At 48.4% G+C, this 27,963-nt stretch overlaps 1 protein-coding gene across 4 annotated transcripts in view; it reads right to left on the minus strand.

Annotated features, from left to right (window-relative positions):
* Window positions 1–27,963, minus strand: part of Xpnpep1 (X-prolyl aminopeptidase 1) — a 49,334-nt gene that overhangs the window by 19,783 nt on the left and 1,588 nt on the right. The window contains exons 2-8 of one of the 4 annotated variants that reach the window (XM_038331432.2): window positions 25,046–25,172; window positions 22,721–22,809; window positions 15,556–15,680; window positions 3,741–3,804; window positions 2,517–2,621; window positions 1,301–1,393; window positions 878–1,021 (exon numbers count right to left, since the gene is read on the minus strand). In XM_038331432.2, the coding sequence (XP_038187360.1) occupies window positions 878–1,021; window positions 1,301–1,393; window positions 2,517–2,621; window positions 3,741–3,804; window positions 15,556–15,672 (523 nt within the window). In that variant the 5' untranslated portion in view covers window positions 15,673–15,680; window positions 22,721–22,809; window positions 25,046–25,172. Of the gene's footprint in view, window positions 1–877; window positions 1,022–1,300; window positions 1,394–2,516; window positions 2,622–3,740; window positions 3,805–15,555; window positions 15,681–22,720; window positions 22,810–25,045; window positions 25,177–27,963 lie in introns of all 4 variants that reach the window. The other 3 variants (XM_038331437.2, XM_038331427.2, XM_038331442.2) reach the window with 3 other exon arrangements.

Consider the following 27,963-nt stretch of genomic DNA (forward strand, 5'->3'; position numbering starts at 1 on the left):
TATCTGAGATCTCTTCTCCTACGGTAATAGGTCAGAGGCTCTGTTTCAGTTAATAAACAATTTCAACTGTGTTGATGGAAAATATTAAGCTAACCGTGGGTCACTCACTGTACCCATCCTCCCCAATAAACCACACCCAATGAGGGTGTCCCGCAGGAAAGCAAGCCTGGGGCTGCCCACAACCAACGGCTGCTTTGAAGATTAGCCCAGGAATGCTGTTTAAAACTTGGCCCATGTCTGAGCAGTGATACTTTCTTCCCAGGACCCCTCTGGCAATTTGCCTACATTCCAGATGCCCCCCCCCAACCCTGTCCACCTCCCTGTTTCTACTGCAGGGCTCCCTCCCCTGCAGCCTCACCTCCAGCCTTCTCTCTCAGTCCTTCGTGTCTCCACCAACCCACACTCCCTTCTCCTAAACAGTTCACAGGCTACGCGGCTCCCCACTGCCGCACATCTAAGCTTCACAGCATAGGTAGTCAGTGAGGCTGCAGGCCACCCTGCGAATGCCAGCATGGAGGAAATGAAGCTGGCGTCACTAGATGCTGCTCCGGGTACCAGACCCAGAAGAGTGGCAGTGGGCAGCCATGGAAAAGCTTCAGTCACCTCCCGGGTCCTACAAAGATGCCCAGAGGAGCACTGCAAAGACAGGCTAACCAGACAAGCAGGTGCGCATGTGGCAGGCAGCAAAGCCCCAGCCTTGTCAATGGCCCTCTCCACCGGGTGAGGAACAATCCTGTGCTCACACTAACGGCCTGTGTTGCAGACATGACTACACACAATGTGGCCTCCCAACTCCATGATGACAGGGTCTTTAATATGACCTTGGACAAGACGGGTTGGCAGGCCAGGGTCTCAGGGTCACAGTTATAGCTCTGACCTGTATAATCCAGGCCCAGTGTGAGCAGGGGCTTGCAAGGGCGCTCTGGCCGATCTGTCCAGATTTTGTCCACAAGGTTTTCCTTCACAGGTACAAGGTGGTGACCAGCACTTCGAAGTACCTTGGCCATCTTCTTCCAGTAATCTGAAGAGATCACAGCCAGCCATGAAACAAGCACCTGTCTCTTCTAAGGCAAACAGCAGGGCCTTGGCCAGGCCCTTCTGGAAGGTATTCCTGAGTGCCAGGCACGCAAAATGAAGAACTTTGCCACCATGGCCTCCCCTACCTCTGTCCCAGAAATGTCTGCCAGCTGAGTCTTGATTGGAACATCAAGTCATATTGAGCCCCAAATGCCCCAGATCCAAGTAGCAGAAAGGAGGACACAGGAAAGTCTAGAAAGCTGGAAGGAAGCAGGTCACTCACCTGTGGGAATGATGAGCGGGTCTACACCAACCCTGGATCCTTCTGGAAGCACACTCACCAGCCAGTCCTCCTGCGTTGGTGTGTCCTTCAAACCTACGAGGACAGAACTGCTAAGTTCCTCTCTTCACCTACAAGGCCACGACCAAAGAGCAAAGCCCTCTGCCCATAGCCAAGCCTAAGTCTTAGCCACAAAGAAATCTTTCTGAGGGAAGAGCCCAAGTGGGATGGGCACACAGGAGCCTGCTACAGCCCTTGAACGCCCAAGCACAACACTGGACGGCCTCTCACTTCTACAACACTATGATAAGGAACTAAACCATTCCATGAGGAAACAGAATTATTTCAATAAGCCAGTGTTTCTGTAATCAAGCTCTATCTTTGGGATACAGTTTTTTGAGCGCCCAGGAGGGATAAGGATCTCTCCATGCCATGCAGCTGACATAATCCCATTTTAACAGACAGACAGGATTCACTCTTCTGCTGCTCTGACCCCTCAGTGCTACCAGACCTTACAGCTGTAGCTCAGGGAGCCCAGAGTCAGTTTGCTGTCGGCAAAATGAAACTGGGATTCCTCAAAACTGAGCATGCACTAGTGTGCACACAGAGGCACATGCACACATGCACACAGAGGCACATGTACCACATGTACCCATACAGAGGCACATGTACACAGGCACATGTACACATGTACACAGGCACATGCACACAGAGGCACGTGTACACATGTACACAGAGGCACATGCCCGTGTACACAGAGGCACATGCACACAGAGGCACGTGTATACATGCACACAGAGGCACATGCACACATGCACACAGAGGCACGTGTACACGTGCACACAGAGGCACATGCACACATGTACACAGAGGCACATGCACACAGGCACGTGTACACATGCACACAGAGGCACATGCACACATGTACACAGAGGCACATGCACACACAGGCACATGCACACATGCACACACAGGCACATGCACACATGCACACACAGGCACATGCACACAGAGACACAGAGGCACATGCACACAGAGACACAGAGGCACATGCAACACAGAGACACATGTACACAGAGGCATATCACTTTTTGGTTTTCCTTGGCTTTTCAAAGGATCCAAAATGTCAGGAAAAACATTAAGATCCTAGATGCACTCCGCCCCTGCCCAGAGCAGGCCAATCACAAAAGGCAGGTTAGTAAGTCTATGGTTTACCCACCCATCTTCATGAGAGTCCAGTTGTTGTCCATCTGCTTGGCCGCTTGGAGAAAGTAGCGCCCGTCGGTCCACATGGCCGCATGCTCCTCTGTGATAATGGCTGTGCCTAGAGGAAAGCACCGAGAAAAGACCAGCTCTGACCGCCTGAGAATCTATACAGAACATGGCGGAAGGCAGCCAGGAAAGCGAGGAGCACCTGCTCTCACTGGGGCAGAGGGGCCCTAGACGCCAAGGCAACATCCGGGTAAGAGAATGACGCCATGGCGAATGCGGGTCAGGCTCTGTGGGAAGCAGTCGTGAGGCCGGGACTACCGGGATGCTGGTCTCTGCACACGTGTGGCCTGAGTCAAGGCTGGAACAGAGGACCATGCAGCCAAATCTCATAACCAACAAGACAGGGTGGGAAAGGTTCTGCTCCAACAGAAACCCTCAGAGAGCTGCTGCACTTCCCCCAGAAGCAGCAACCCAGACCGTACATGTCCACGGTGACTCAGCAGGCACCAGCTGAAAGTCCATGCCTCCCACCTCTTCATCCTCAGTTCCCGCAGACCTGGCAGCCCTGGGAGCTTTCAGCAGAGGTGACAGCCAAAACCAACCCAGATGTGCCAACCAACACAAGCACTTAAGCCAAAGGAAGCAGAGGTGAACCACAAGTTGAGAGGGGCTCCCACCTCATCTAGTTTGCTTAAGGGATAGGAGCCCAAAGGGGAAATCACTCAAAAAGTCAAAAGTGAAACAGCTTTGGGAAAGTTAGGGCCTAACACCAAGGGAGCTCGACATTATCCACTGTGATCTAACGCCACTGAACACGGAGACTCAGCAGTGGAGGACTTACTCAAAGAACTTCACAGGGCCAGGAAGCTAGAAGCTTGCAGTTCATGTTTGGGGCACTACCTAGGCAGCCATGCTCAGTTTAATTAATACTCGTCTCTGTGTGTATTGTCAGAAGCAATACAAAGTTTAAAACCGCTCCTTATAATAGAAGGTTGTTTTGCTTTGTTTGAAAAAGCAAAGACATAGAAAAGAACAGACGGTCACTAAAAGGTGACACTGACAAGCCAGGGAAACTGGAATCTACGCCATCCTGCACAGGCTCAGTTGGGGAATGTCCAATTTGTATCTTATTTTTGGTTCTATAGCATAGGCTGAAACACAATTCAGTTACTTTGGGAGGGGAACAAAAGCAAAAAACGACAAAGTAAAAACAGAAAATTAAGGGACTCACCTGCAGAGCCATCGAATCCAGAGACAAAAGCCCTCCGGCAGTCACAGGGTGCAATGTACTCACTCTGGAAAAAAAAGGTGAGAGTTGGACCTTGGCTGCTCATGCCATGTGCTAAAGCTTGTGGGTATCACAAAGTGGGAGGGTTCTCGGTACGTCCACTCATAGAGCCAAAGGTACACATAGAAACCCAAACCAAACATCTTTTCAAAACTAGCCAGGCATGGTGGCACATATTTGTAATGCCAACACTGATGCAAAGGGATCTCAAGTTTGATGCCAGCCTGGGTTACACAGCAAACTCCTGTCTCAAAAACCAAAACAACAAAAGTTAACGCTCACACTGTGAGAGACGGACTGAAGGCTACAGAGCTATAGCCTTTGGCTGCACAGCGCCCTTTGAGAAACAAAGCAAGTACAGAGAACTGGCTCAAAACTGCTTCCCTCAATAAGATCTTACAAACACTGATCGCTTTCTCCCTCCCTTGCCTCTGACATTTGGGCATCTGTTATTTTTCTGGAAAGTGGAGCTGCATTTCTGTTTTAATAAGTCACTCCTTGAACATCCTGTGTCCCCTCCGCGGTGGTGTCAGGCTCCCACACAGGCCCACCCCTTCCTGTCAGGCAATCAGAGGAAGCACCTCCTCTAATCCAAGGGGCTCCAGCAAAATCAGGCCCCTCTGCTGAGAATGCCCCTGCCTCTGTGAGGAAAGGGGGTGGAGGGTACTGGGGGTATGAGAAACCACCATGTGGCAGCCAGAGAAGCAGTGTTCATGTAACTGGCACAAAGTACATAGCAGAGGCAGGATTTGAACCTGGGCAGTCAGCCCCAGAACCTCAACTTTGAAGCTTATGCTAGGCTACCTTCTAACCACACAGTATCTCTCATCCTCGGACTCTCTAGGAACAGATCAAAGACAAGCAAGAAAACAGAGCGTGATGGCTGATGCTGTCACCTGATAGGCTCTAGAACTACCTAGCGGGCAAACCCTGGGCATGTGTGTGAGGGAGGACTAAGATTAGGCTAATTACGGTAGACTGACCCACCCACCCTAACTGTGGGCGGCACCATTCCATAGGCTGGAGTCCCAGGCTGAATAAAAAGGGGCAAGTATGCTCAACATCCACATTCATCTCTCTTTGCCTCCAGCTGTGGATGCAATGTGAGCAGCCGCCTCATGCTCCAGTGGCCACGCCTTTCCTGCCATGGCAGGAGTGTATTCTCAAGTCCTTCCTTAAACAGCTGTATCTCTCTATGAACCCTGTTTCTATGGCCACGCCTTTCCTGCCATGAAGGAGTATATCAAGCCCTTCCTTCCGTAAGTAGCCTTTGTCAGGTATTTTTTGCAGCAAGACAACTAACTAATATACTAAGGTTCAAAAGGATAATCTGTCAGTAGCTTGCCCTCTGCCCGGCTGGTAGTGAGTAGACCAGGATCCAAGGTCAGCTCCGCTTGTGTCCAGAACTGAGTCTCCTTCCACCATCAGCTGATTTTTCCCATGCTGAAGGACTCAACATGGTAAACAATGTTGGGCATGGAAGCACACGCTTGCAATGTCAGCACTGAAGAGGCTGAGGCAGGAGAATTATGAGTCAAGAAACAGTAAGGCTTACAGGAATGGCAGACCCCAGTGGAAGCTCAGGGTAGAGAACGGGGCCGCTGGCCAGAGCCCAGAGTCTTTGGGGACAGTCAGGACAACTTCAGAGAAATTACCGTGTTCCTCTCCTGCTGTCTGCCCTCTCACCAAAGCTGCTGTCACCATTGCTAGGATGCAGGGAGCTGCTCAGAGGGCCTGCTGTGAGACGGGAAGCAGAAGCAGCAGACCACACCCGGCCCAGCCCAGGTCCGAGCTCTCTGTCTCACCCAGCTCATCTCTGAAGTGTGTCATTCCCTTATCAAACTCAAAAGAGCACACAGCCAACAAAGCATAAAGACCATCAATCACTAGGCCTACAGAGACAGAAGACATGGCCACCAGTGGTTTAGGGATGGCAGAATGCTTATTTATTAACCCAGTGACTGCGGGGTAAAAAGCTGTTAAAAGAGAGGCATGGGAGTACCCGGCCTAGTGACACAGGCCTCCGTCAGATGCTCAGGAGGTCGAGGCAGGAAGATCTTAAGTTCAAGCCTGCCTGGACTACAGAGCAAGTCCAAGGATAGCAGTGGCATCTTAATTTAGAAAAAAAAATTTTTAAAAAGCCTGTAAAAAACAGTTAAGGAGAAAGTGGCACTGGAGAGGGCAAAACAACATCTTCCCTAGGCCCACTGGGAAGGACAGACAGAATACTGGGTTAGCCTCAGCAGGCCCAGAACCCATGCATGTGAACAGAGACTGCTAGCCCATCTTAGGAAGCATCTGAGGAACCAGGGCAACAAAGCTAACAGAAATAACCCATCCTCTCAGCAAGGATGCTCTCCGCTGACATCATAGCTCCCTGGATGGAGCCCCCCCACCTTGCCCTGACAATGCTAATGACTCTAGATCTCTCTCAGAGACATAGGGATCCAATGTGACCCCATTATTCTGTGGGCGAGCCTGAGGGTGAGTGAGTGTAGGAGACCACAGGTCCCATCCAGTCCCCACCAGAAAGGTGGGGGGGGGGGCAGATTTCTCCAGCAGATGTCTCGTCTGGGACCCAGACAAGGCCTGGGGCGAGAACCAGACATGACCTAAGTGGTCAACAAGCCAGAAGGACACGGCTAGCGGGGCTGGCAGCAGCATTACCTCAAAATGAAGGCTTAGGAGGCCAGAGAGCAGAGTCCTGGCGTGTGCTCTTCCCCGTCATGAAGCTGGCAGCGCCCAGGCACATTCTTACCAGAACAGGCTAAGGAAAAGACGCACAGAAGCAGACACAGCCGCTGGCTTTTCCTCTGAAATTTCCCGCTGCTCTGCATTTCTCATAACAGGACTCAGGCCCAAGCCTCATCATTTCCACCTGACCACTGCCCCGAAACCCACACTTCAAACACACTGAGCACTTCAGCACATGTACGTTTTTAATATTAACACACCTAATTATCACTCTCCTTCAAATTCTCTAATGGCTGCCTGCCATGTTGAAGATCAAATGCAAATCCTAGTCCAGTCCCCAAGTTACCACCTGACCAAGCCCTGCTGTCCCCTGGGCTCCCTAACCACCCCAGCCAGTGCCTTCTCATCGGCGTATTTGGGCTGAATGTCATCTCCACAGCGAGACTGCCTGAGCTACCAAACAACACAGCCACCCAGTCACTCTGAACGCTCTGCACAGAAGTAGCTTCTTCTCAGGGAAAACTCTATACTCATGCTGCACTGGTCCCCCAGACTGTCCCTCAAGGTCAGAGTGCTCACAGCTGTCCCTGCGCACAGAACGGGTACCATGGAATGGGTCCCCAAATAACAGTGCAGAATGAACGAAGGAGCTTTCTCCCTCTGCCCGGGGAACCTTACCCAGCTCTACAAAAAGGAGGAAGAGACCGTGAGCCAGGAAACAAAGGTCACCAGAGGAGCTAAAACACCAAGGAAGTGGGTCCTCCTGAAGCCTCCAGAAGTAACACAGCCCTGCTGGCCCACTGGAGACCTGGAGCCCTCCGGAGCTCTGAGGGAATGCATCTGTGCTTTTGATGTGTCCTAGCAGGGTCAGGAAACAGGAAGAGGGCTGGAGGGACTTCTCATAGCTGAGGCTTCCAACCCAAGCGCTTACAGCTCCGCAGGAGGCCAGCAGGCAGGCAGGACAGGGGTATCCTCTACATGGAGCTGCTCCTCCTCACCCACGCTGCCACCACACTGGGCTGCAGGCCACACGACGCCCGCCTTCAGTATTTGGGAAAGCTAGAACGGCGAGTATCCATGAGAAACCCCCAATTTCTAGATGCTGGCGTCTAACTCCAACAACATAAACAAAGCACACCTACAAACCACAGACAGAACCTTAGTCATCTCTCAAAACCCAGCTCCAGAAGCCTCTGACACAGCGCTTCCTTACTGACTCCAGCTTACAGAGGTCTCCGTATCTGTGGATCCTGAATGATGGTGACAGAGAACACTAGCTGAGGATTTGGCTCAATCCCTATTTGCTGCCAGTGACTGTATTAATTTCCTCCAAATACCACAGCAGGTCCAGAAGGAACCACCTCCCCCAGCTACAGAGGGAAAACCCGAACTGAAGCTCACAGAAGCCAATTACTCCCTTCCACCCGAGGACTCGCCATGACAAATGGAGGAGGGAAGATTTGAACTCTGGCCTGACTCAAAAGCCCTCTCCAATTCTGAACTACATATAATATGTACAGTACAAATGGATTATAAACTCAGAAGGAACAAGGACTACAGATATGCCCCAGAGACCTCCACCACAATCGACAACTCAAGCCTTTGACCAAGCCTGGAACTCAGTTTACTAGCTGGGTAAGCCTGGGGCTCCACTTGATCACCTGTGAGATGAGGAGAACATGGTGCCCACACTACAGGGTTGGCTGAGCATGAGCTGGTGCTCAGCACTAATAAGGTGTAGCATTGGCTTCTCTGCATCAGCACTAATGACGCGGAAAACTTAATCAGGCCTCCTGATGCCGCAGGAGACACGAGCTACAGACACACAGGGCACGCCAAATATGCAGGGCACAGTTTGCTGTGGCTTCAAGGTTGGTTGGATCTGCCTTCAACCCCATCAGGCCATACTGGAAAGATTAACCTGGGCCACCATGGGCAGGTGAGGAGGAGGGGGAGGGCAATCCAAGGGGAAGCTAGAGAAAGCCGGAGCAAGAGGAAGAAGGGCTGGGGCTGCCAACCCACGGGCCTGACAACAGAGGCGACAGCAGAGAATTCTGGGAGCAGTCTGAAGACACAGAGCCCCACAGAGGCAGCAGCAGAGAATTTTGGGAGCAGTCTGAAGACACAGTCAGAGCCCCACAGAGGCAGCAGCAGAGAATTCTGGGAGCAGTCTGAAGACACAGTCAGAGCCCCACAGAGGCAGCAGCAGAGAATTTTGGGAGCAGTCTGAAGACACAGTCAGAGCCCCACAGAGGCAGCAGCAGAGAATTCTGGAAGCAGTCTGAAGACACAGTCAGAGCACCACAGAGGCAGCAGCAGAGAATTCTGGAAGCAGTCTGAAGACATCACCCTGAAAGGCTCGGGCCCGACCCTGTAAGCTCTGAAGAAACACTAAGGTTGAGGACAGGGTCGTAGCTAGTGCTGAGTTTTAAGAAGAGCAGTCACACGGCCACGTGCACATAGACCAGGGCAAGGACAACTAATGTCCGAACGCCAAGACATCAAGACTAAAGTTACTGGAGCCACGTTGAAACATCTCCCCCCCACCCCACCCTGCAGGCCTATAAGCATCGTATCTGGAACATGCCTCAGACAACATAAAATTCTCAAGGGAAGTGAAACTGAGTGTTTGGATGTCTATACACAGAAAACACCACACGTTGTTGAGAACAAAGACATAAGCTCCTTACACCCAAACACTGAAGTACTCAATGCCCTGGCGTTGGCTGGCCTTCTCTCCTAAATGGAACAGAGTCAACGTGAGGAAGATGTAGAGCTGCCCAGAGACTAGCACTCCTGCCGCAGTGTAGATGGGTTCTAGAACTTCATCTCCCAGGTGCCCCTGCTACTGTCACATGATAGGAAGGGATGGCTGGGCTCTCTCCACACTCTTCCTCCCTCTGCTGGCTAGAAAGGGGGTACCACAGACGAAGGAGTCCAGTCAAGTCCCTCATCAACCAGGAACTCTGTACTACAGAATGGAGCCGCACCAGGCCCCTGAAGCTACACGATGCAATAACCACCACAGGCATGGGCTCAAATAAACTAGTAGGAAAAACCACTACTCTATCCCAGGATTAAATTTAAGAAACAGAACAAAACAGGAGGGTGATTTCAGGAGGAATGGAAAAAAATACAGAGTTTAGGAAAATCTGATTCATGTCTTCAGGAGAACCACACACGGCCAAACACTCACATTAGCAGATTCGCCCTGACAAAACGTGGCCTTTTGACCAAGCCACACCAAAAAGCAGAACTCAGGACCTTTCAGATGAAAAGGCTGAGGAATTAGGATTTCTGAAAGAAGGCCCTGGCCCCATTCAGAGACTGTCCTGGTTTGAAGCAGGAGACGCCCGGGAATCCCAGTGTCTGCCTGAGACAGTGCATGAAAGCGTCCAGATTACCACTGTACAAGTTCTCCTGGGCCTTGTTCCAGACAGAGGACAGAGAGAGGCCGACCACCATAGTGCCAAATCCTTGCACAATCATTGGTGTTATCTATTTCATCTCTGACAGGGAACAATGTGTTTGTATTTTGGGAAGCACACAACAGAACTCAAGATGGCCCTTCACAGTTCTAATGCCCTCCCGCCTCCACCCGAGGAGGAATTCCATCAACCTTGACACAGGCTGAAGTGAAACAGCCAGGAAGAGCCACAGAGAACAAAGGCTCTCTATTGCTGAGAAGGCTGCTGAACAAGTCACAGTCCTCCCTCCCTGTCCTCAAAGTCCTGGCAAGGACCCAGAGCCCCATTTAGTGGAGTGACCCCAAGTGTACAGCCTCTCGCAGGAACTGAAGCGAGGAGCCTGGTTCTGCTGCTGCCATCTTCATCACCCATGGAGCCCAGCACCTGCAGATTCTCTCTGCCACCCGCCTCATGCTCACCCTGAAAGCACGCCCTGTTGTTTCCCCTCCCAATCTCTGTTCTCTAAGGCCAGTGCTCTCTACCCAGCCGGACCCTGGGATTCCACCTGGGCCTACCAAAGGTTTTCCCATGTCTTCCTCCTCCAGTCCATACTCAATATCGCCCCTACTGGTCACGTTACTTTCTTGTAAACAGCCAGACATGGTGGCACACTGTAACCCTCGCAGGCAGCAGGATCAAGCATTCAAAGCTATCCTCTACTACAATACCAAGTTTGAGACTAGCCTGGGCTATAAGAGAATCTCAAAAAAAAAAGTAAAAGCTGCTGACTATGGGAATCAAGGCTATTAAGAGGAAAGAATGACTGACAGATAGCCTTGACCTCCGTGAGCCCATGTGTGCTTTTATGAATGGCTCTGTCTCTCGTACTCTTTTCCCTCTCTACCGCTCTCCTTGCATCCAAATTCCAACTGCCCATAGTCCAATTAAATGTTCTTCTTCAAGGAAGCCTTCCTGAATCCTAATGTCTTAAAGGTCTCTCACACGCGGAATGCGTTCCATACTTACACAAGCTCACACCGTGAATGGCAGCAGCTTCCAGCATCATGTGGCTACTAAGCACTTAAAAAACTTGCCTGAAAATTTAAGTATTTAATTTTATTTTGCTTTTATCAATTGCAATGTAATTTTTTTTTTTTTCGAGACAGTTTCTCTTCATGGTCTTGGCTGTCCTGGAACTCACTCTGTAGACCAGGCTGGCCTCAAACTCACAAAGATCCACCTGTCTCTGCCTCCCGAGTGCTTGGATTAAATGTACCACTACCAGGCAAATTGCAATGAATTTTAAAACATATTCAATTATTAGAAAACCTTTAGATATGCTTAGAACAACTTGGATCTGTGAGTCTACTTTGTCAACTATAAATTTAAAGAAAGGTAAGTACAGACCAAATACTCAAAACTATGTATTCAAATTGAGGTGTTTTATAAACTACCATATTTGAATGGTTTCTATAAAAAATAATCTATACTCTTTATACTGATATATGAAAATGTTAATTCTTCCAATACACCAGAATAAATAATTTATTAATATTTTATTATCTTACAGTGTGTCTACAGAGTTAAAATTACACACGCCTCACAAATTTCTCCTGGGTGGTGCTGGCTAAACCCTTCCCCACGACATGTGGGATTTTATATTTGATTTCACATCTCTAATTGCGGCTCGTCTATTTCTTTACTCAAAGGGGACTCTCGTTAGCTTCTACAATGTTGATGACCAAAACAGAAGCGGCTCACACGATGAAACCTGAAGGACAAACCTGCTTTAAGCATTTGCTGACAACAGCCCTGTGACTCACATGTCACAGTCCCCTTTCTGCAGGCAAGAAAGATCCCCTTTCTTCAGCTGAGACCAAAGTCTAACACTAAGTGATTGGTTCAGTGGCAAATCTGACATCCAAGCATTTGAACAGATAGTCCCTCAGGCCCACATGGGAGTCACCTGCCTCTGCATTTGTCCAGAATCAGTCCCTGGGCAGGCAGGTAGAAACGGCAAACAACTCAGCCTCCCCTACACATTCCTGACAGGTAGCTAAGCTACAGCAACAGAAAAACAGCCAGTGCAAAAGGAAAACAGCAGCGGCAGAGGGGTGGGAGGACGGAAGGACAGCAAGAGCCAGGGATACAGCTGGCGTGGTGCCGCACCCTGTGATCCCAGCAGTCCAAAGGCTAAGCCAAGAGCTGAAGATCAGAGTTCAAGGCCAGGGACTAGGCAGACAGCTCAGCAGTTGTGAGTGCTCACAGCTCCTTGCAAAGGATCTGAGTTCAATCCCAGCATCCACGCTGGGCAGCTCACAACCATAACCACTTGTAACTTGAGCTCCAGGGGCGGGGTCCGACACCTCCTGCTTCTGTGGGTACCTGCACCTCGGGCATAAGCCACACACACACACACACACACACACACACACACACACACTGAAAAATAATGAAAAGTTAACTCAAGGCCAACCTGGGCTACATAGTGAGTTCCAGACCAGCTAAAGCTGTGTAGTGAAACCTGACCTCAATAAAAAGAAAAAAAAAGGAATATAAGTATTTAAGTTTATGAACTCTAGACAGCAACTTCCTCAATTAGTGACTAGCACTGAGCAAGCCTGACTTATTGTTCTTAGGGTGTTTTCCTGGGATTTAAGCCTCTGCCTTCAATAATGACATTCCAGTAAAAGCTGAAGGCTGAGTAAGCCTGCACCAGCCTGTCCCTTGGGCAGTCTTACTACCATTCCCGGAGGGCATATCAGGCCACATCTAAAGTCAGAGGCAAAGGCATCTAAAATTCAATGGGTTTCAGAAAAGACCAGCTTTGTAATAGTTTCTTGTGAACAGCACCCAGGACTGAAAACAGCAAGAAAAACTTGGGTTGGCTTAGCTGCAAGAGTGCTCTCTACAGATAGAACAGAGTACAGCCTAACACTGGGTTAAAGAAACAGAAACCCAGACATGCACATGACTGCACACACAGCCTGAGCCAGGCCCAGACATGCACACGGTGGCACGCACAGCCTGAGCCAGGCCCAGACATGCACACGGTTGCACGCACAGCCTGAGCCAGGCCCAGACATGTACACGGCTGCACGCACAGCCTGAGCCAAGCCCTTCTAATTTAACTGGAGGCATACTGAGGCTCAAATCTTTCTGCACTAGGCCACCCTTGGAGTTAACGGGTCACAAATAAAGTAGACGTGTTAGGAAGAGAGAAAAGGGGAGGAGAGCGAATGGAAAAGGGAAAGAAGGGGATGAGAGCAAGAGGGGAGAGGGGAAGCCCTTATCATTGGTCACCTCCCGTCATATGCAGTGGAGCCCTGAGGGCATTTAGGGAAAGCAATCTAGTCACAAATGGCAAGAACATGGACAGGAAGCATCTGAAGCAGTCAGACTCCTAGAGCCCGAAGAATAATGGTGGATTACAGGCACAGGGAAGAAGGGAAACAGGACGGAGGGGTCCTCTGATGGGCAGAGTTTTCATCTGCTTTGCAAGATGAAAAACCTATAGCAATCTGCTGTGTAAACAATGTGTGTGTGTCGCTAACATGATAGCATGCACATTCTAAGTGTGTATGCTGTAGATTCTGCGTGATCAGTTTAGATCACATAACATGCGTCTGTGGCACATCTGACAAGACACATGCCTCAGAACACGTGGAGAGCACGTCTAAAGAGCACGTACCTCTGTATGTGCTGGATCTCAGCAGTTTACAATCACACCTTTGCTTGCCACCTGCTCCTTCATGGTAGACCCCTTCACTGTTTGTTCCACATGACGGGGAGAGGGGGACCAAAGAGTCACAGCAATCACATGACGGGGAGAGGGGGCCAAAGAGTCACAGCAATGGCACTCTCACTTGGGACTCTGACCTGGGATGAAGGCTGCAGCTCAGTCTTGGAAGTGAGGGATAAGGAAATGAAGGACCAACAGTTTATACTCCCTACTCCATAGCCTGCCGTTCGCCCAGAAAAATAACGTAGAACAAAGGGGTTGTGACCCGCACGTCAAGAACCACCAGACTAAACTCTCGCAAAGCATTGTACCGGCGGGCACCGGCGGAAATGTACCGGCGGGTACCGGCGGTACCGGCGGTCGGAGGGGTTAGGGAATAACCAAGATAGTCCTTTTATAATAAATCAGCTTTAATAAAAGGGGAAATAAGGGAACTTACAGAACCAAGGGTCCAGTGGAGCAGAAGGTAACGCGGGGGAGAGCAAACGGGGCTCCTCCCGGCCCCCCGATCCTATTTAAGGGGTATCCTACTCCGCTGGGGCAGCCACGCCCCTGAACGCAGGGATTGGGCCAGCTGCCCCAACAAAGCATCTTTAGTGTCCATGGTGTCTCAAAGCAGCTTCAGCCACTTGCATGTGAGGAATCCTAAACCCAGCCTTATCTCACATGGATGCTTGCTACTTCCCTGTCTGCCTCCCTGGCTGTGCTCCTAGTAACCCTCCTACCTGGACCCCCTGCCCTTCTCCTCCCTATTTCCACAACCCACACTGTATGCACCCTTCATCTCAGAGACTCCCCCATGATCCTCCTCTCCCATCCTCCCGGGGCCACAGCCTCATCTAGCTTTCCTCACAGAAGTTACCCACTCTCAGTCTTACGAGACACGTGTGTGTGCGCGTGCACGCGCGCGTGTCTGTGAGTGATTATGCACACATGCATGGGTACCTGCAGAGGCAATAGAGGCATTGGATAACCTAGAGCTGGAGTTACAGGCAGTTAGGAGCCACCTAGCATGGAGCCAGGATCAAGCTTAACTCTGCCGGAAGATGGGCTACTGTTCCTAACCACTGAGCCACTGCCCCCTGCCCCATACAGAGACATCTTGACACCACTACTCAAATGATTCTTTTCCTTTGGCTTTCAAGACAGGCTTTCTCCATGTAGTCTGGCTGTCCTGGACTCACTCTGTAGACCAGGCCAACTGCCTCTGCCTCAAGTGCGGGGATTAAAGGTGTGTGCCTCCACCACCCAGCTAACTGATTCTCAAGGCAGAGAACAATTCTCCTGTTGGCGTGAGACACAACCGCTGAGGTAGTTGCCTTGCACACAAGCAGAGGCTGGAAAAAACAAACACACAGAGGCTTCACTGGGAAACTAAAGCACTTTGTGCACCGTTTCTTCTCTCATTAAAACCAGAACCACGGTGATGGCAGGGGATCAACCTTCCATCTTTGTAGCCTTTCAGTCACAAGTCACAGGGTGCACATCACACCTGCTGGCTTGCCTACATCAAGTTAGTCCCAGACGTCACTCATCACCACTAAGATGGAGCTCATGACGGCTTTCTACCTATCTTCTAGCAATGCCAGAAGCTGGCAGAACCATCTCCTTAGACACAGGGAGGCAAAGGACAATTCTGATGGGGTCAGAGCACAGCAGAAGCAGTGGATAGAAGACATCCAGAATGCATGTCCTTAATTTGCCCACTGATTTACTGAAAAAGCTAAATTCCCTGAGAACAAGGAAGCAAGGGTCAATGCATTCAGTGAGACTCAATCAGGCCCTATGTCAGGCCCCAGATGACACACTTACTATGGGCTCACAACTAGAATTCTGTAAACATGATAGAGCCGAGGGAAGACGAAAAGGCAAGGAGGGTTTCTTGGCCCTTGCTTCAGCCATCTCCACTTGGTACCTGGTGGGCATCTCCTGACGGGATGATATAGGCCTGGATTGGTTCTGCCACATACTCGGCGTTCCTCATAGCTTGTCGCAGCTGCCGCAGCAGCTCTGATGTCACCTTTGGCGCCATCCTGTGGTCTGCAACAACAGGAGAATTTGTTCCAAAACAGTCTGTGCCCCTGCAACTGAATTGACTAGTGGTTCAAAGCAAGCTAAATGAGGGTACCTCCCACATCCCATCCTCCCGCGTCTTCATCTTCAAACTGACGACTCCACCATCAGACCAAGACTGAAGCAACACTTATGTTTATAGTTATTAAATATTACTTCTAAACAGCCATTAGGTGGCAAGAAAAAGTGTGCCACTAAGACACGTTTCCTGATTATCTTGCACTTCTAGGACATTATTCCAAGAAGATAATTAACAGGTATATAAAAGTATAGGTGTCAACCTTTGTTTATAGCTGTGGAAGAAACAATAATTATTGGTTAGATAAACTATAATGCACAGAACACTAAGCAACCACGAAGAACTATGTAGACCTAGGAAATTGTTACATAGGTGTATGTATGCAATGTATATTGGAAAGATATCTAGGCCTGGTGGGTAACTAAAAGCATTTTGCAAGGGCATATGTAGATTGCTCTACTTTAAAACTGTATTTTAAGATGTACACGTGCTAAGAGTTTTTACTTTGAAGTGTCTTAATTTTGAGACTTAATTTTAAGGTTTCTATTGTAATAAAATACTGTTACCAAAAGCAACCTGGGGTAGAGGTTTATTTCTGCTTAGAGTTCCACCTCACAGCCCATCACTGAAGGAAGTCAGGGCAGGAACCTGGAGGTGGGAGCTGATGCAGAGGCCATGGAGGGTGCTGTTTACTGGTTTGCTCCTCATAGCCAGCAGTTCGTCCTCAACAAGGCCCCACCCATCTCCGAGAGGGGACCGCCAGTTTCTGGGAGGGGCTATAGTTTTCTTCAGTGATGCAGCCACTGATAGTTGCCTATGCTTCGATAAGTAACTCAACCACACTTGTGCAAGCAACTCCTAATTGAGCTGCGTAGATCACGTGTAACAAAGAAGGAGGTGACTTAATGAGAAGAAAGGGTTTAATGAGAAGGGGGGGGTGAGTGTAATGGTGGTAAAAATAACCAAAATTCATTTTATAAATGTATAAAACTGTCAATTTTTTAGATTTATTTATGTATATGAATGTTTTGCCTACATGTATGTATGTGCAATATATACATGCCTGATGCTCTTGGAAGTCAAAAGAAGGTGGCAAAACCCCTGAAATGGGACTTAAGTAGGCTGTGAGAGACCATGTGCATATTGGAAATCAAACATAGGTCCTCTGAACGAGCAGCCCGAGCTCTTAACTGCTAAACCATCTCTCCAGGCCCTGCTTAGTTAAGGTTCTTCAAAAAGATCCTTACTCAACAGATGCTGACATCATCCACTAGATAAGCCTTAGTCAGAGTCCTGTGGCAACCGAACCAATGACGTCACAAAAAGCCAGCAGAGTTGTGGTTGAGCACATGGTCCTCAGCCCATGCGCTACTAGCATAAAACATGCCTGGAATGGTAGAGGTCAAAGTGGAATGAGAGGGGATTCGTTTCTTGGAGTTGTTGTTGCTGCTGCTGCTGCTGGAGACACGGTCTCACCTGGAACTCACAATTCTGCTCGGCCTTCTGAGTGCTGGGAATGACAAGTACCACCATACCCAGTTCAAAATCGTCCTTTTAATTTCTAAATTACATTTATTTGTGTGTTTGTGTGTGTGCACACACATGCATGTGAATAAGCTGGCTGGCTGGGCAAGAGCTGGAAGGAGCAAGACAGTAAGCAGTGCCCCTCCAAGTTCCTGTTTCAGTCCCTGCCCTGACTTCCCTGGATGACTGACTGTGACCTGGAAGTGTGAACGGAAATGAATCCTTTCTTCCCCAAGTTGTGTTTGGTGCAGCGTTTCCCCAGCAACAGACAAGAGAACTAGAGCACCGGTGCTTGGATCTCTCTAGATCTCAGGCTGATCTAGAATTCACTATGTAACTCAGGCTGGCTCACATTCACAAGTCCTCCCTCAAGTCCCCGAGGGCTGGCATTGCAGGCAAGTCCCACCATGTCTGTACACACAGTATTTTCACTGACCCCCCAAACATCTGTGCTCAACCTACCCATCCCTCGCTCTCCCTCAGGCCCTGGCAATCTCTGATCTTTCTCACCATCTCCAGTTTAGACTTTCTCAGAATATTATTCAGCCAGAGTTATATGGTAGGTAGCCTTTTGGCCTCTCTCACACAGCAAGATGAAGAGTACCCCATATCTTCTTAGGGGGTGCTATCTCAACCCTTTACTTTTGAGGGATATTCTAGTAACTAGCTGTCATTCAGCTGTTGAAAGACATCTAGGTTGCTTCCGAGTTTGGGTAATGAAGCTGCCTAAACAATCATGTGCAGAGCTCTTGTGTGGATATACTGCTTCAGCTTATGAGGGTAAATACCAAGGGATGTGATAGTTCAGTTACACGACAGGCATTTATTAGCATGTAAATAACTGTCAAACTGCTTTCCAAAGTGGCTTGGCCATGGTTCACCAGCAATGAACAAGACTTCCTGTTGCTTCATATCCTTGACAGCATTAGACATTGTTGGTGCTTGGAATTTTGCAACTCATTTTAAGCAAGTAATGAAAGATATATTTATCAAGACACAGCCTGATGCAGAGTTGTGCAACAATGGGGGGGTTCCAATGAGGCCACTATATTGGGGCCTTTCAAGGACCGACATGATTGCTACAGCCTATACACACTCTGATTCTGTAAACTAATCCCCTCGTACACACCAAAGATTTGTCATTGTGATTAGTTTAATAAAGGAGCTGACTGGCCAATAGCTGAATAGAAAAAGATTAGGCAGGAGAGTCAAACTGAGAATGCTGGGAAGGAGAAGGCCAGAGTCATGAGTCACCAGCCAGACATAGAGGGAGCAGGAGATAAATGTGCCATGCTAATAAAGGTACCACCACGTGGCAACGCATAAATAAGGAATATGGATTAACTTAAAATGTAAGAGTTAGCTAGTAACAAGCCTGAGCTATTAGTGGAGCATTTATAAGTAATATTAAACCTCCGCGTCAATTATTTGGGAAGCGGCCGCTGTATATTAGGGAACAGGTGGGTGGGAGAGAAACATCTGATTACACTCTAACTTATCCATGTGTGTCTTTCTCTTCATCCCCACCAGCGCCTTGGGTTCTCACACTTCAGTTCTTACAGCGCTCTCAATAAACTTCCCTACAAGCTCAAGCCAGTTGTGTGTCACTGAGAAAGTGAGCAGTTCATCATCTGCACAAGGACACCTTTACCAGCTGCACTTCCAACTCAGAGGAGTCTCAGAGCAGATACCCAGAAGACTTGCCGGAGACTGTCCTACTCGTCACTCATGTCCCTGCTCCTTACGTTACTGCTGCTTCCGAACACTGTCTTCCAAGGGCCTTCCCTTCCTGTTCTCAAATCTAGTTAGCCGATATCAGCTCATCTCAGAGAAAGAGTGATCAGAATATCTGGTCTGAAGCCAAGCCTGGAGGCCCAGACCTGTAAGTCTAAAGGAGAATAAGGCAAAAAAGAACCACGAGCTCCTGGCCAGTCTGGGCAAATTAGTGATATGATACACAGCTTCAACACAAAAAGAAGGCTCTAGAGCGCTCAGGGGGTGTAGCTCAGGGGGGTGCAGCTCAGGGTGGGGGCACAGTCCAGTGGTGGGCAAGCATGCCTAGAATGCGCTAGGCTCTGGATTCGATGCCCAGTACCACAGACACACACAGGAAGTATCTGAACTGTTATGGATTTGTCTAGAACTAGGAGAGTCACTCAGTATTAGGCACTTGCCTAGCACCAGGAAGCACTATGTTCATTCCCCAGCATTGCTCCACTCCCTAGAAGTCAAACTCCCCTGTGCAGATGCTAACACCTCTCCTGGAGCCAAAGTAAAACCCACCGTGGATTCAGAATGCCTGAAAACTTGGCCATGACACTTTCCTGAGTTTCAGAACAGATTATTATGCCTCTAAACTATATTCTGGAGCAAACTAAACCCCTTCCCATGTGGTCAGGGGAGGGGTGTCTCTCTCTGTTGCCTATGCTAGTCCAACTCATTGAACTCAAGAGCACCACCCAGTGCAGCTTTCTGAACAGTTGGGACTGCGGGCAGGCACAATCCCCACCCACCCCTGGCCTACGCCTGCCCACCCACCCATTCCCCCGACTTCCGGACCCTCCCATCCCTGGTCTATGTTAACATTTTCACACCAGGCTGACATAAAGACTTCTTCTGGAGCACTGGCTCACCCTTGGCTGTACACTAGAACTACCTTGGGAACTTGGGATTTCACTGGCCTGCAGTGCAGCTTGGGCGTCTGAAACCTTGAAGAGCAAACCCTGAAAGAGTTCACAGCACTTTCTTTCGAGACCAGAGTTTAGCTAATTCGGGCACATTCCAGTGTAAGGCTTTGTTGGCCCCACCTGGGAGCTGACAGCACAGCACCAGCTGCAGCAGCACTGGCGGCTATGAGCCTCGTGGACAGATGTAACACAGCAGCGAACTTCAAGACCAAGTGGGTGTGGTCAAAGTCACCTTCAGCTTCCATCTCCTCCGTGCCACACCCTGGACTTCGACACTACTTCCTGCCTCAGCACTGCTGCCGCTCGCTCTCTTTGACCGGCACATCAGGCCTTCTTAGAACCATAAGCACCACAGTTTATTACAACGGTGAGTTTCCTTCCATCCACCCTGACCCCTGACCTCAGCCCCCAGCACTATTCTCAACATCCCCCCTTCTTATCCTTCAGGTTCATCACATGGGTGGCTGTTTAGGGTCAAACACAGCCACTTCTCTGTCATCTGCATCCTTGAACATGATGAAAAACTCCCGACAGTACAACCAACAGATAAGGTAAAGGGCAGTAAAGGCAGAGACCACAACATCAGACAATGGTTGAAGTCAACTCGGTCAGAGACTACTTAGACTGGGGTAAGGACACCAGGAAAATGGCTGGATAGCCTTAGCCATGTAAAACAACACCCTATGGAAGAGACTGATGGCTGAAGAGGTGACGCTCAAGGACAAGACTGCCACAACTGTGTACCCCAGCCACTACGGTGTAGCAGCAGGACAGGCAGCAAGGACGTGACACTCATGGCTGGAAAGCCTCAAAGGGTAGTTCTGATGAAAACCAGTTATTCTAGAAGCATTATGAGAATCTGCAATCATTAGAGTCTGATGCAGAATAAATTAAGAAGAAATGCAATGGGCTGAATCGTGTAACGGGTATGGATCCTGATTTTCTCTAAAGCGGATGCCAGATCATCTCTGCATCCGTGCATAACTATGCACATTTAGACGGCTGAATATCTCAATGTTGTGTCTATGATCTTCTCAGAAAAAGCTTTCTAACCGTGAAAGGAAAACCTAGGAACTTGAAGATGCCATATTATAGCATCTCACTCCACATCCTTTTAATTTTTAGAAATGTTAGCAGCTGCCAAGAGCTGAGCAGTGTGCAGGGAAGTGGAAAGCCAAGAGCAACAGACCAGGCCATGATGTAACATTAGCCTACACTGCCAGGTATTTTTAAATCATGCCTTAAAGAGAATGACTCATTGAAAAGTCTCCTGCATATGAAATCAGTTCTTAAACCTGAAGCCTTTATCACAAAAGCTTTCCCTGCTCACACTGAAGGCTCAGCTCATTTCCCTTAGGGGGTGGCGAGCACTGAACACGAGAACAAATGTGAAAGTGCCACATGAAGGAACTCACCAAACACGTGAACCTGGACCTGGGCTCCAACTGCGACTCCCACCCATCCTGTTGTAACAACGGGGGGCGGGGGGAACCACAACTGACACCCTCCAACTTCAGCATCCTAGATCATGCCCAGATGTTCCTGCAAACATCTAGAAACTGCAGTCTGTGTTTCTGCCTGCATGGCTGAGACAGCAGAGGGCTTTGTATGGATTAATGCTTGTTTCTCACAATCGTTCCTCCAAGGAAGATTCTATTATTTCCATTTAAAGGAACAGGAGTAAGAAGCAGTTAAGGAGTTGCCCAAGTCAGCTGAACCATTGAGAGCCAGAATCCAAGGTCTATGCGATTCTCTAGTTCATGCTCCATTACCAGCATTGCTAGGAGACTTACTGGAGGACTAAATGAGCCTCTGACTAGTAGAACCCATACCTGGGCTGATCTCCAGCTGGCACCTACCACCTTAGCTCCCAGGAACTCTAGTTCCCTCATACAGCTAGAAGCTTTCTTCCAACTCCAAATTTGACCATTTGAGCCCCTTATGTCCTCCTTTCTTGCCGTCTTCTTTCCTCTCTTCTTCCTAATAGAGCTCAAAAGGAGCTGGACAATCTGTATTTTTAGATGTAAAACCACACGATTCCCACAGCAAAGCGAGGCTGCCCTAGACAGGGGTATGGTGAGAAACTCCTTGTCAGAACTCAGCTTCCCAGCAACCACTGGATGAGGAACTAACAAGTTCGAAGAGAAAAAGGCTGACCTTGGAAATTTTCAAAGAAAAAAAAAACTTTTCCTAATTGCATACTCAATTTATACAGCACAATAATATATTTTCTCATCTTAGAATCTGAAAGGTTGAAAGCTGGTTTCTAAGATCATCAATAGGAACTATATTAGAGATAAAGGTTGATACTAGAAAAAGCAAAAGACATTTCAAAAGCAATCTCCCCCATCTATCACCATCATTTTCTGGTTTACCAAGTTTAAAAAAAAAAAATTGGGGCCAGCAAGATGGCCCAGTGGGTGGATGCTTGCCACCAAGCCTGACGAGTTCCAGTCCCAGGATCCACATGGTAGAAGAAGAAAAATCAACCCCACTAAGTTGTCGCTTGACCCCCATACATGAGCCATGACATTTACACTCTTACATATAAACAATAAACAAATACAGTATGATAAATTTAAGTGGTAAGTATATAGAAACAGTAACTGATCACCCAGAAAGCTAGAGGACACTGTGATTTTCAATTTCCAGACCCTCATCTTAGCCTCACTCAGTGACAAATCCCTTGACCTCTCTTCTCAGTCAACCTGAGGCTGGGACAGGAACTCTTGTGATACTCCATCTAATTTATAAATTAAATTATTGTTTGTTGTTACCTCTTTCCACACTCTTGTCTCCTGAGGGTGTCGCCTCGTTAGGTTCAATTATTCTTAAATTTCTCAGCTGGAAATCCTGGTGATTCGCCCTTAAAGAGAAAGAGCAGAATGCTGCAGACTTTGGCCCCAGGAAACGTGGCAAGGCTCAGTCAAAGGCGGCGTCAGCTTGGCTGAGCAGTCTCCCACGTGAGTCACAACTCCTACCCTCGTATCAGTGAGGGCACACCAGTTTCGGATAAACCACCCTCCGCTCTGTGCACCCCAGAGCAGGGAGCACTTCCCCACGGGGCATGTCAGATTGCCAGTGTCAAACACCCACCACAGCCTGACCTCTCAGCTCACCACCAAATCGTGAATTCTCTTCAATTCCATCTAATCCCATACTAGATGAAGATTTCTTTCCCGTAACTAGGCCCTCAATGACAATTTCTCACTTGGACAAGGTTCTACTTAGCTCCGTTCCCCTTTCCCGTGGTCTCCTAGTCTCCAGTTTCAGTGGCTCCTCCTGGCAGCTTGATCATTTCAGGCATATACCTCACTTCCCACCTTGGATAGTGACTCTTGTTCGTTTGCTGGCTGTGCTGCTTCTCCCTCCCTGTTGGTGGCCCTGGAGAGTTTACCTTCATGGGCTGAGGATGCAGCTCAGTTGACAGAATCCTTGCCAAGCATGCAGGAAGTCATGGGCTCAGTCCCCAGCAATTGCACAAACCAGGCACAGCAGAACATGCTCAAAACTGGAACTTCAAAGTTACCCTACACTACTTAGTTCAAGGTCAGCCGGGGATATGTGAGCGTCTGTCTCAAGGAACTGAAGTTTATCTTCAGCCAGGCATGTGGTACCACCTGATCCTGTGATCCCAGCTCTCCTTAGGAGGCTGAAGCAACAGGAGGGGAGAGTTCGAGTATACCCAGGCCTACAAAGTGAACAGCTATCTCAAAAAAAAAAAAAAAAAAAAGGAGGGGATGTAAACTTTTCTCGACCAGAAACTGTCTATGAAAAGCTCGGTCCTCGTTCATGCAAGCACTTCTGCCACAGTTTACCAATTTCCACATTAACTTCTTAGGCAAAGCCTCCATGGGGACCCTGGAGCTCAGGCATAAAGGCCTCCATCTGAATCTGATACTTTCCGGGGAAAGTTCACCAGCATCCCAGGCAAGCTTTAAGTCCCTCTAAATCTGTGGCACCTGAGAATTCTCTATCACGTTCGCTCCGGGATTGGCTGAGAACCTCCAGTACCTAGATGTTGGTGTAGACCTTGCGGGGGATGAGACATCTGACTTGTGATGTGGGGCAAGAGAGACAGACAGGGGAGAGAAAGCAATAGACGCTGTTCTGCAAAGCGGGGAAAGGAAGGTCAGGCAAGGGAGAAATGGCCTCCCGGAGGTAGGAGGAAGGCCGCTTCCATGTGAGACCGCTCAGGAGGTCAAGTTAGCCAAGGATGAGTTTAAAAAGAAGAAGTGACAAAGCCAGCCACATGCAGGAAGAACATGCCAGGAAGGGAGTCTAGCAAATACAAAGGCCATGAAGCCTCTACTGCGACAGAATGAGGCCTTGAATTTGCTGTCCAAAGTAAACCATGCCAGGGATCTCATAGGTGTTAGAGTGTACGACCCAACAAAAGGCCAGAAAAGAGCAAACACAGGTTTCATTCCAGAAATATAAGGTTGGCCAACATAGGAAATGTAATGGAGGACACCAGATCAATAGAATAAAGAGCAAAATCAACATCTCAAGACATGGAAAAATCATTTGACAACTGCAACCCCCAATGAAACTAGAAAGAAATTCCATAAGCTGGAGTCAAGCCGGCTCGGCAGGTCAAGGAGCCCACAGATAGCTCTCCACAGCTCACTCAGTGGAAGGACAGGCATGGCTCCCCAAGTTGTCCTGTCACCTCCATTTATGCACACACACAGACAAATAAGTGAAAATTTCCCAACCTAACAACTAGAAATTACTACTCTCTATGCGCATTTGTGATTCTGGCCTGAGCAATTAGGCAAGAAAGTGAAACAAATGTCTCCAGATCAGAAAACAAGCAAAACTCTATTTGCAATGCCACTGCTTTGACTAGACAAAACCCTAAAGAAAAATAAACTAGAGTAACTAAACTCACCAAAGACATACTACGTAAAAATTACCATACCCTTGCTTTCAACATGAAAAAATAAAGAAAAATCCATGTTCAATAGCATCAAAAACAATAAAATATTTAATACACTTAGCAAATGAAGTGTACCATGTATACTGTAAAACATACAAAAGATTGGTGACATAAGTTAAATAAAATCTGAATATATAGATTTATGGATTTGAAGACTTACTTATCATTAAGATAATACTCGCTGGGTGTAGTGATACACTCAGAGGCAGAGCCCAATCTCCGTGAGTTAGAGGCCAGCCTTGTCTACACAGCAAGTCCCAGGACAGTCAGGGCTATACGCAGAATCCCTGTCTCAAAAAGAAAAAAAAAATGTTAATATAAGATTAAACATTCTCTATCAAAATCTCAGCTGGCTTCTATGCATAAGCTGATAAGCATATCCTAAAATATAGGAATACAAGGGACCGAGATTAGACAAAAGGGCCCCAATTATCTCAACTCACCAATAAAAGCATAATCATAATTTGAAAAGTCAAAGAATATGAACAGACTTTTCTTCAGATGATCAAAGATACACACGATGTTCAGCACTACTGAATGTGGTGGATCACACATGAGGTCCCAACACTCAGGTGGCTGAGGGAGAGAGCCACCATGAATTTGAGTCCAGCCTAGACTTGACTGTGCAACTCAACCTCAAAAATCGAGGGCAGACGGAGAAGAAAAGATGCTCAACATCATTCAGCACCATAAGTCTCTAGAACAATGATGGTAGGGCTGTAGCTCAGGAAAAGCAAGTGACTCTCCCAGCATGCTTGAGGGCCTGGTTTCACCCCTAGCACTGGAGAAAGAAAGGAAAAAGAGGCCACAAGATATCCCTTCCCACCCACAAAGTGCAGAGTGCTTACTGTTCTTGCAGAGGACCCAGGTTCAGGCCCAGCACCCACACAGTGGCTCACAACTGCCTGTAATTCCAGTTCCAGAGGGTTCAACACCCTCTTTTGGTCTCTGCCAGCTCCTGCATATACAGACACTCACACACACACACACACACACACACACACACCAAAATATACTTTGCACACATGCAAACACACACATAAAATATACTTTGCCTGAGGCAGGGTTTCCCTAGGTAGCTGATTAGCCTGGAACTCACTGCATAGACCAGGCTGATATCAAACTCACAGGATCCACCTGTCTGCATGTCCTGAGTACTAGGATGGGATTAAAGGATGGACCACTAAAAAAACACCAACAAGTATGGGAGTGGATGTAGAAAGCTGGACCCACCGGGCATCGCTAGTGGACATGGAAGCTGGTGCTGTGGCTTTGGAAACAATTTGCTAGCTCCTTTTAAAATTAAATATGAACCGGAAGATAGTGGCACATGCCTTTGATCCCAGCACCCAGGAGGCAGAGACGGCTAGGTCTCTGTGAGTACAAGGCCAGCCTGAACTACAGAATGAGTTCCAGAACAGCCAGAGCTACACAGAACAAAAAAAAAAAAAAAAGTAAAGAAAAAAATTAAAAATTAAATATGGTTATCCAACCCATGCAATTCCACTGGTAGGCATATACTCAAGCAAACTGAAAACACATCGTCATAAAAACTTGTTCACAGAACTGTATGTATAGCTCAGGGGTAGAGCACTTGTCCTGCACGCAGTATACGTAAGACACTGGATTCAACCCCCAGTGCTGTTAGAAAAAAAAAAAATGAAGACAAAATTATGCTAAGGGAAAAGCTGTCACAGGTACCTAAAAAAAATGTGTATGACTCTATTTATATGAATGATAGAATGGGCAACCTACAAAGTGAGCTTTTAGTTGCCAAGGGCTGAAGGGAATGGGACGTTGGGGGGAATGAGGACTGAGTCCTGAGGACACGATAAGACTGGGAGCCACTGGCTGCTCTTTGCAGAGGACCTGGATTGGGTTCTCAGCACCCACATGGCAGCACACAACTGTCTATTATTTCAGTTCCAGGGGATCTGGCGCCTTCTCCTGGCCTCCAAGGGCTCCTGCACACATGCGGTGCACAGAAAACTCATGCATGCACACACATACACAATATTAAAAAAAAAAAGTAAACCTAAAAAAAATTTATTTGGGGGTAAAAATGTCCCAAACACCAGTGGCAGTTACACAACTCAGTGATTACTAAAGCCGTCCGACTATTCGGTCAAAGTGGTACAGAGTCAGAGTCCAGGCTCTCAACGCCTCCCTCCTCGGTGTTCTACCCGGCTAAGAACTCGTGAAGCCCGGACCATCTACAGATCACAAGCCAAAAAGGACCTACATGGGAAACAGTGTGAGAGCTCTCCCTGCTGCATCTTCGTAGACAGTGGTTATGGCCAGGACCACTTAAAACCATACATTTGCCTCCCTTTCTCCTGCTAAAAAGAAATTCCAACAGAGTTCTAGGGATGCATCCCAACTCCATCCCCAGTCTGTGGGAAGAATCACACAGCTCTAAAGCTGGTGCTGAGGCCAAATAACCAAGTGCTCAGTTTACCCAGTGAACTGAAACAAACGAGACCACGCTATCCTCCGCCACACACAGCCCGCCCTCCTGATTGGAGGGCCGCCTTCTCCATTTGGGTCCAACGTTTGGAATAGTTCACTAATGCGCCATATCCTGGATGCAAGTTCTCTGGTCATGATGGCTCGTTCAGATAACAGTGAAAATCAAGTGAATCAGGGGAGAATAAGACCTAAGAGTGCCGCTCCAACCATGCTGAAATAGGACTGCTTCTACGTGCCGGTCAGCCTAGACATCGCACCATGCCGAAATAAGACTCTCTATGTGAATGTTGGCCTAGACATCGCACCATGCTGAAATAAGACTCTCTACGTGACAGTCAGCCTGGAAGCCTCATCGCCTGCAATAAGGAAAAAGTCTGCCCAGGCAAGAGCTGGGCAAACTGGAGCTGGAAGTGAAAAGGGGAGGACAAGTGTGATGCCACTGTTGGCTCTTCTGGCTAAGTGTGATGCCACTGTTGGCTCTTCTGGCTAAGTGTGATGCCACTGTTCGCTCTTCTGGCTAAGTGTGACGCCACTGTTGGCTCTTCTGGCTAAGTGTGACGTCACTGTTGGCTCTTCTGGCTAAGTGTGATGCCACTGTTGGCTCTTCTG

This window comes from Arvicola amphibius, chromosome 1, assembly GCF_903992535.2.
Source record: "Arvicola amphibius chromosome 1, mArvAmp1.2, whole genome shotgun sequence".
Taxonomy (NCBI): Eukaryota; Metazoa; Chordata; class Mammalia; order Rodentia; family Cricetidae; genus Arvicola; species Arvicola amphibius.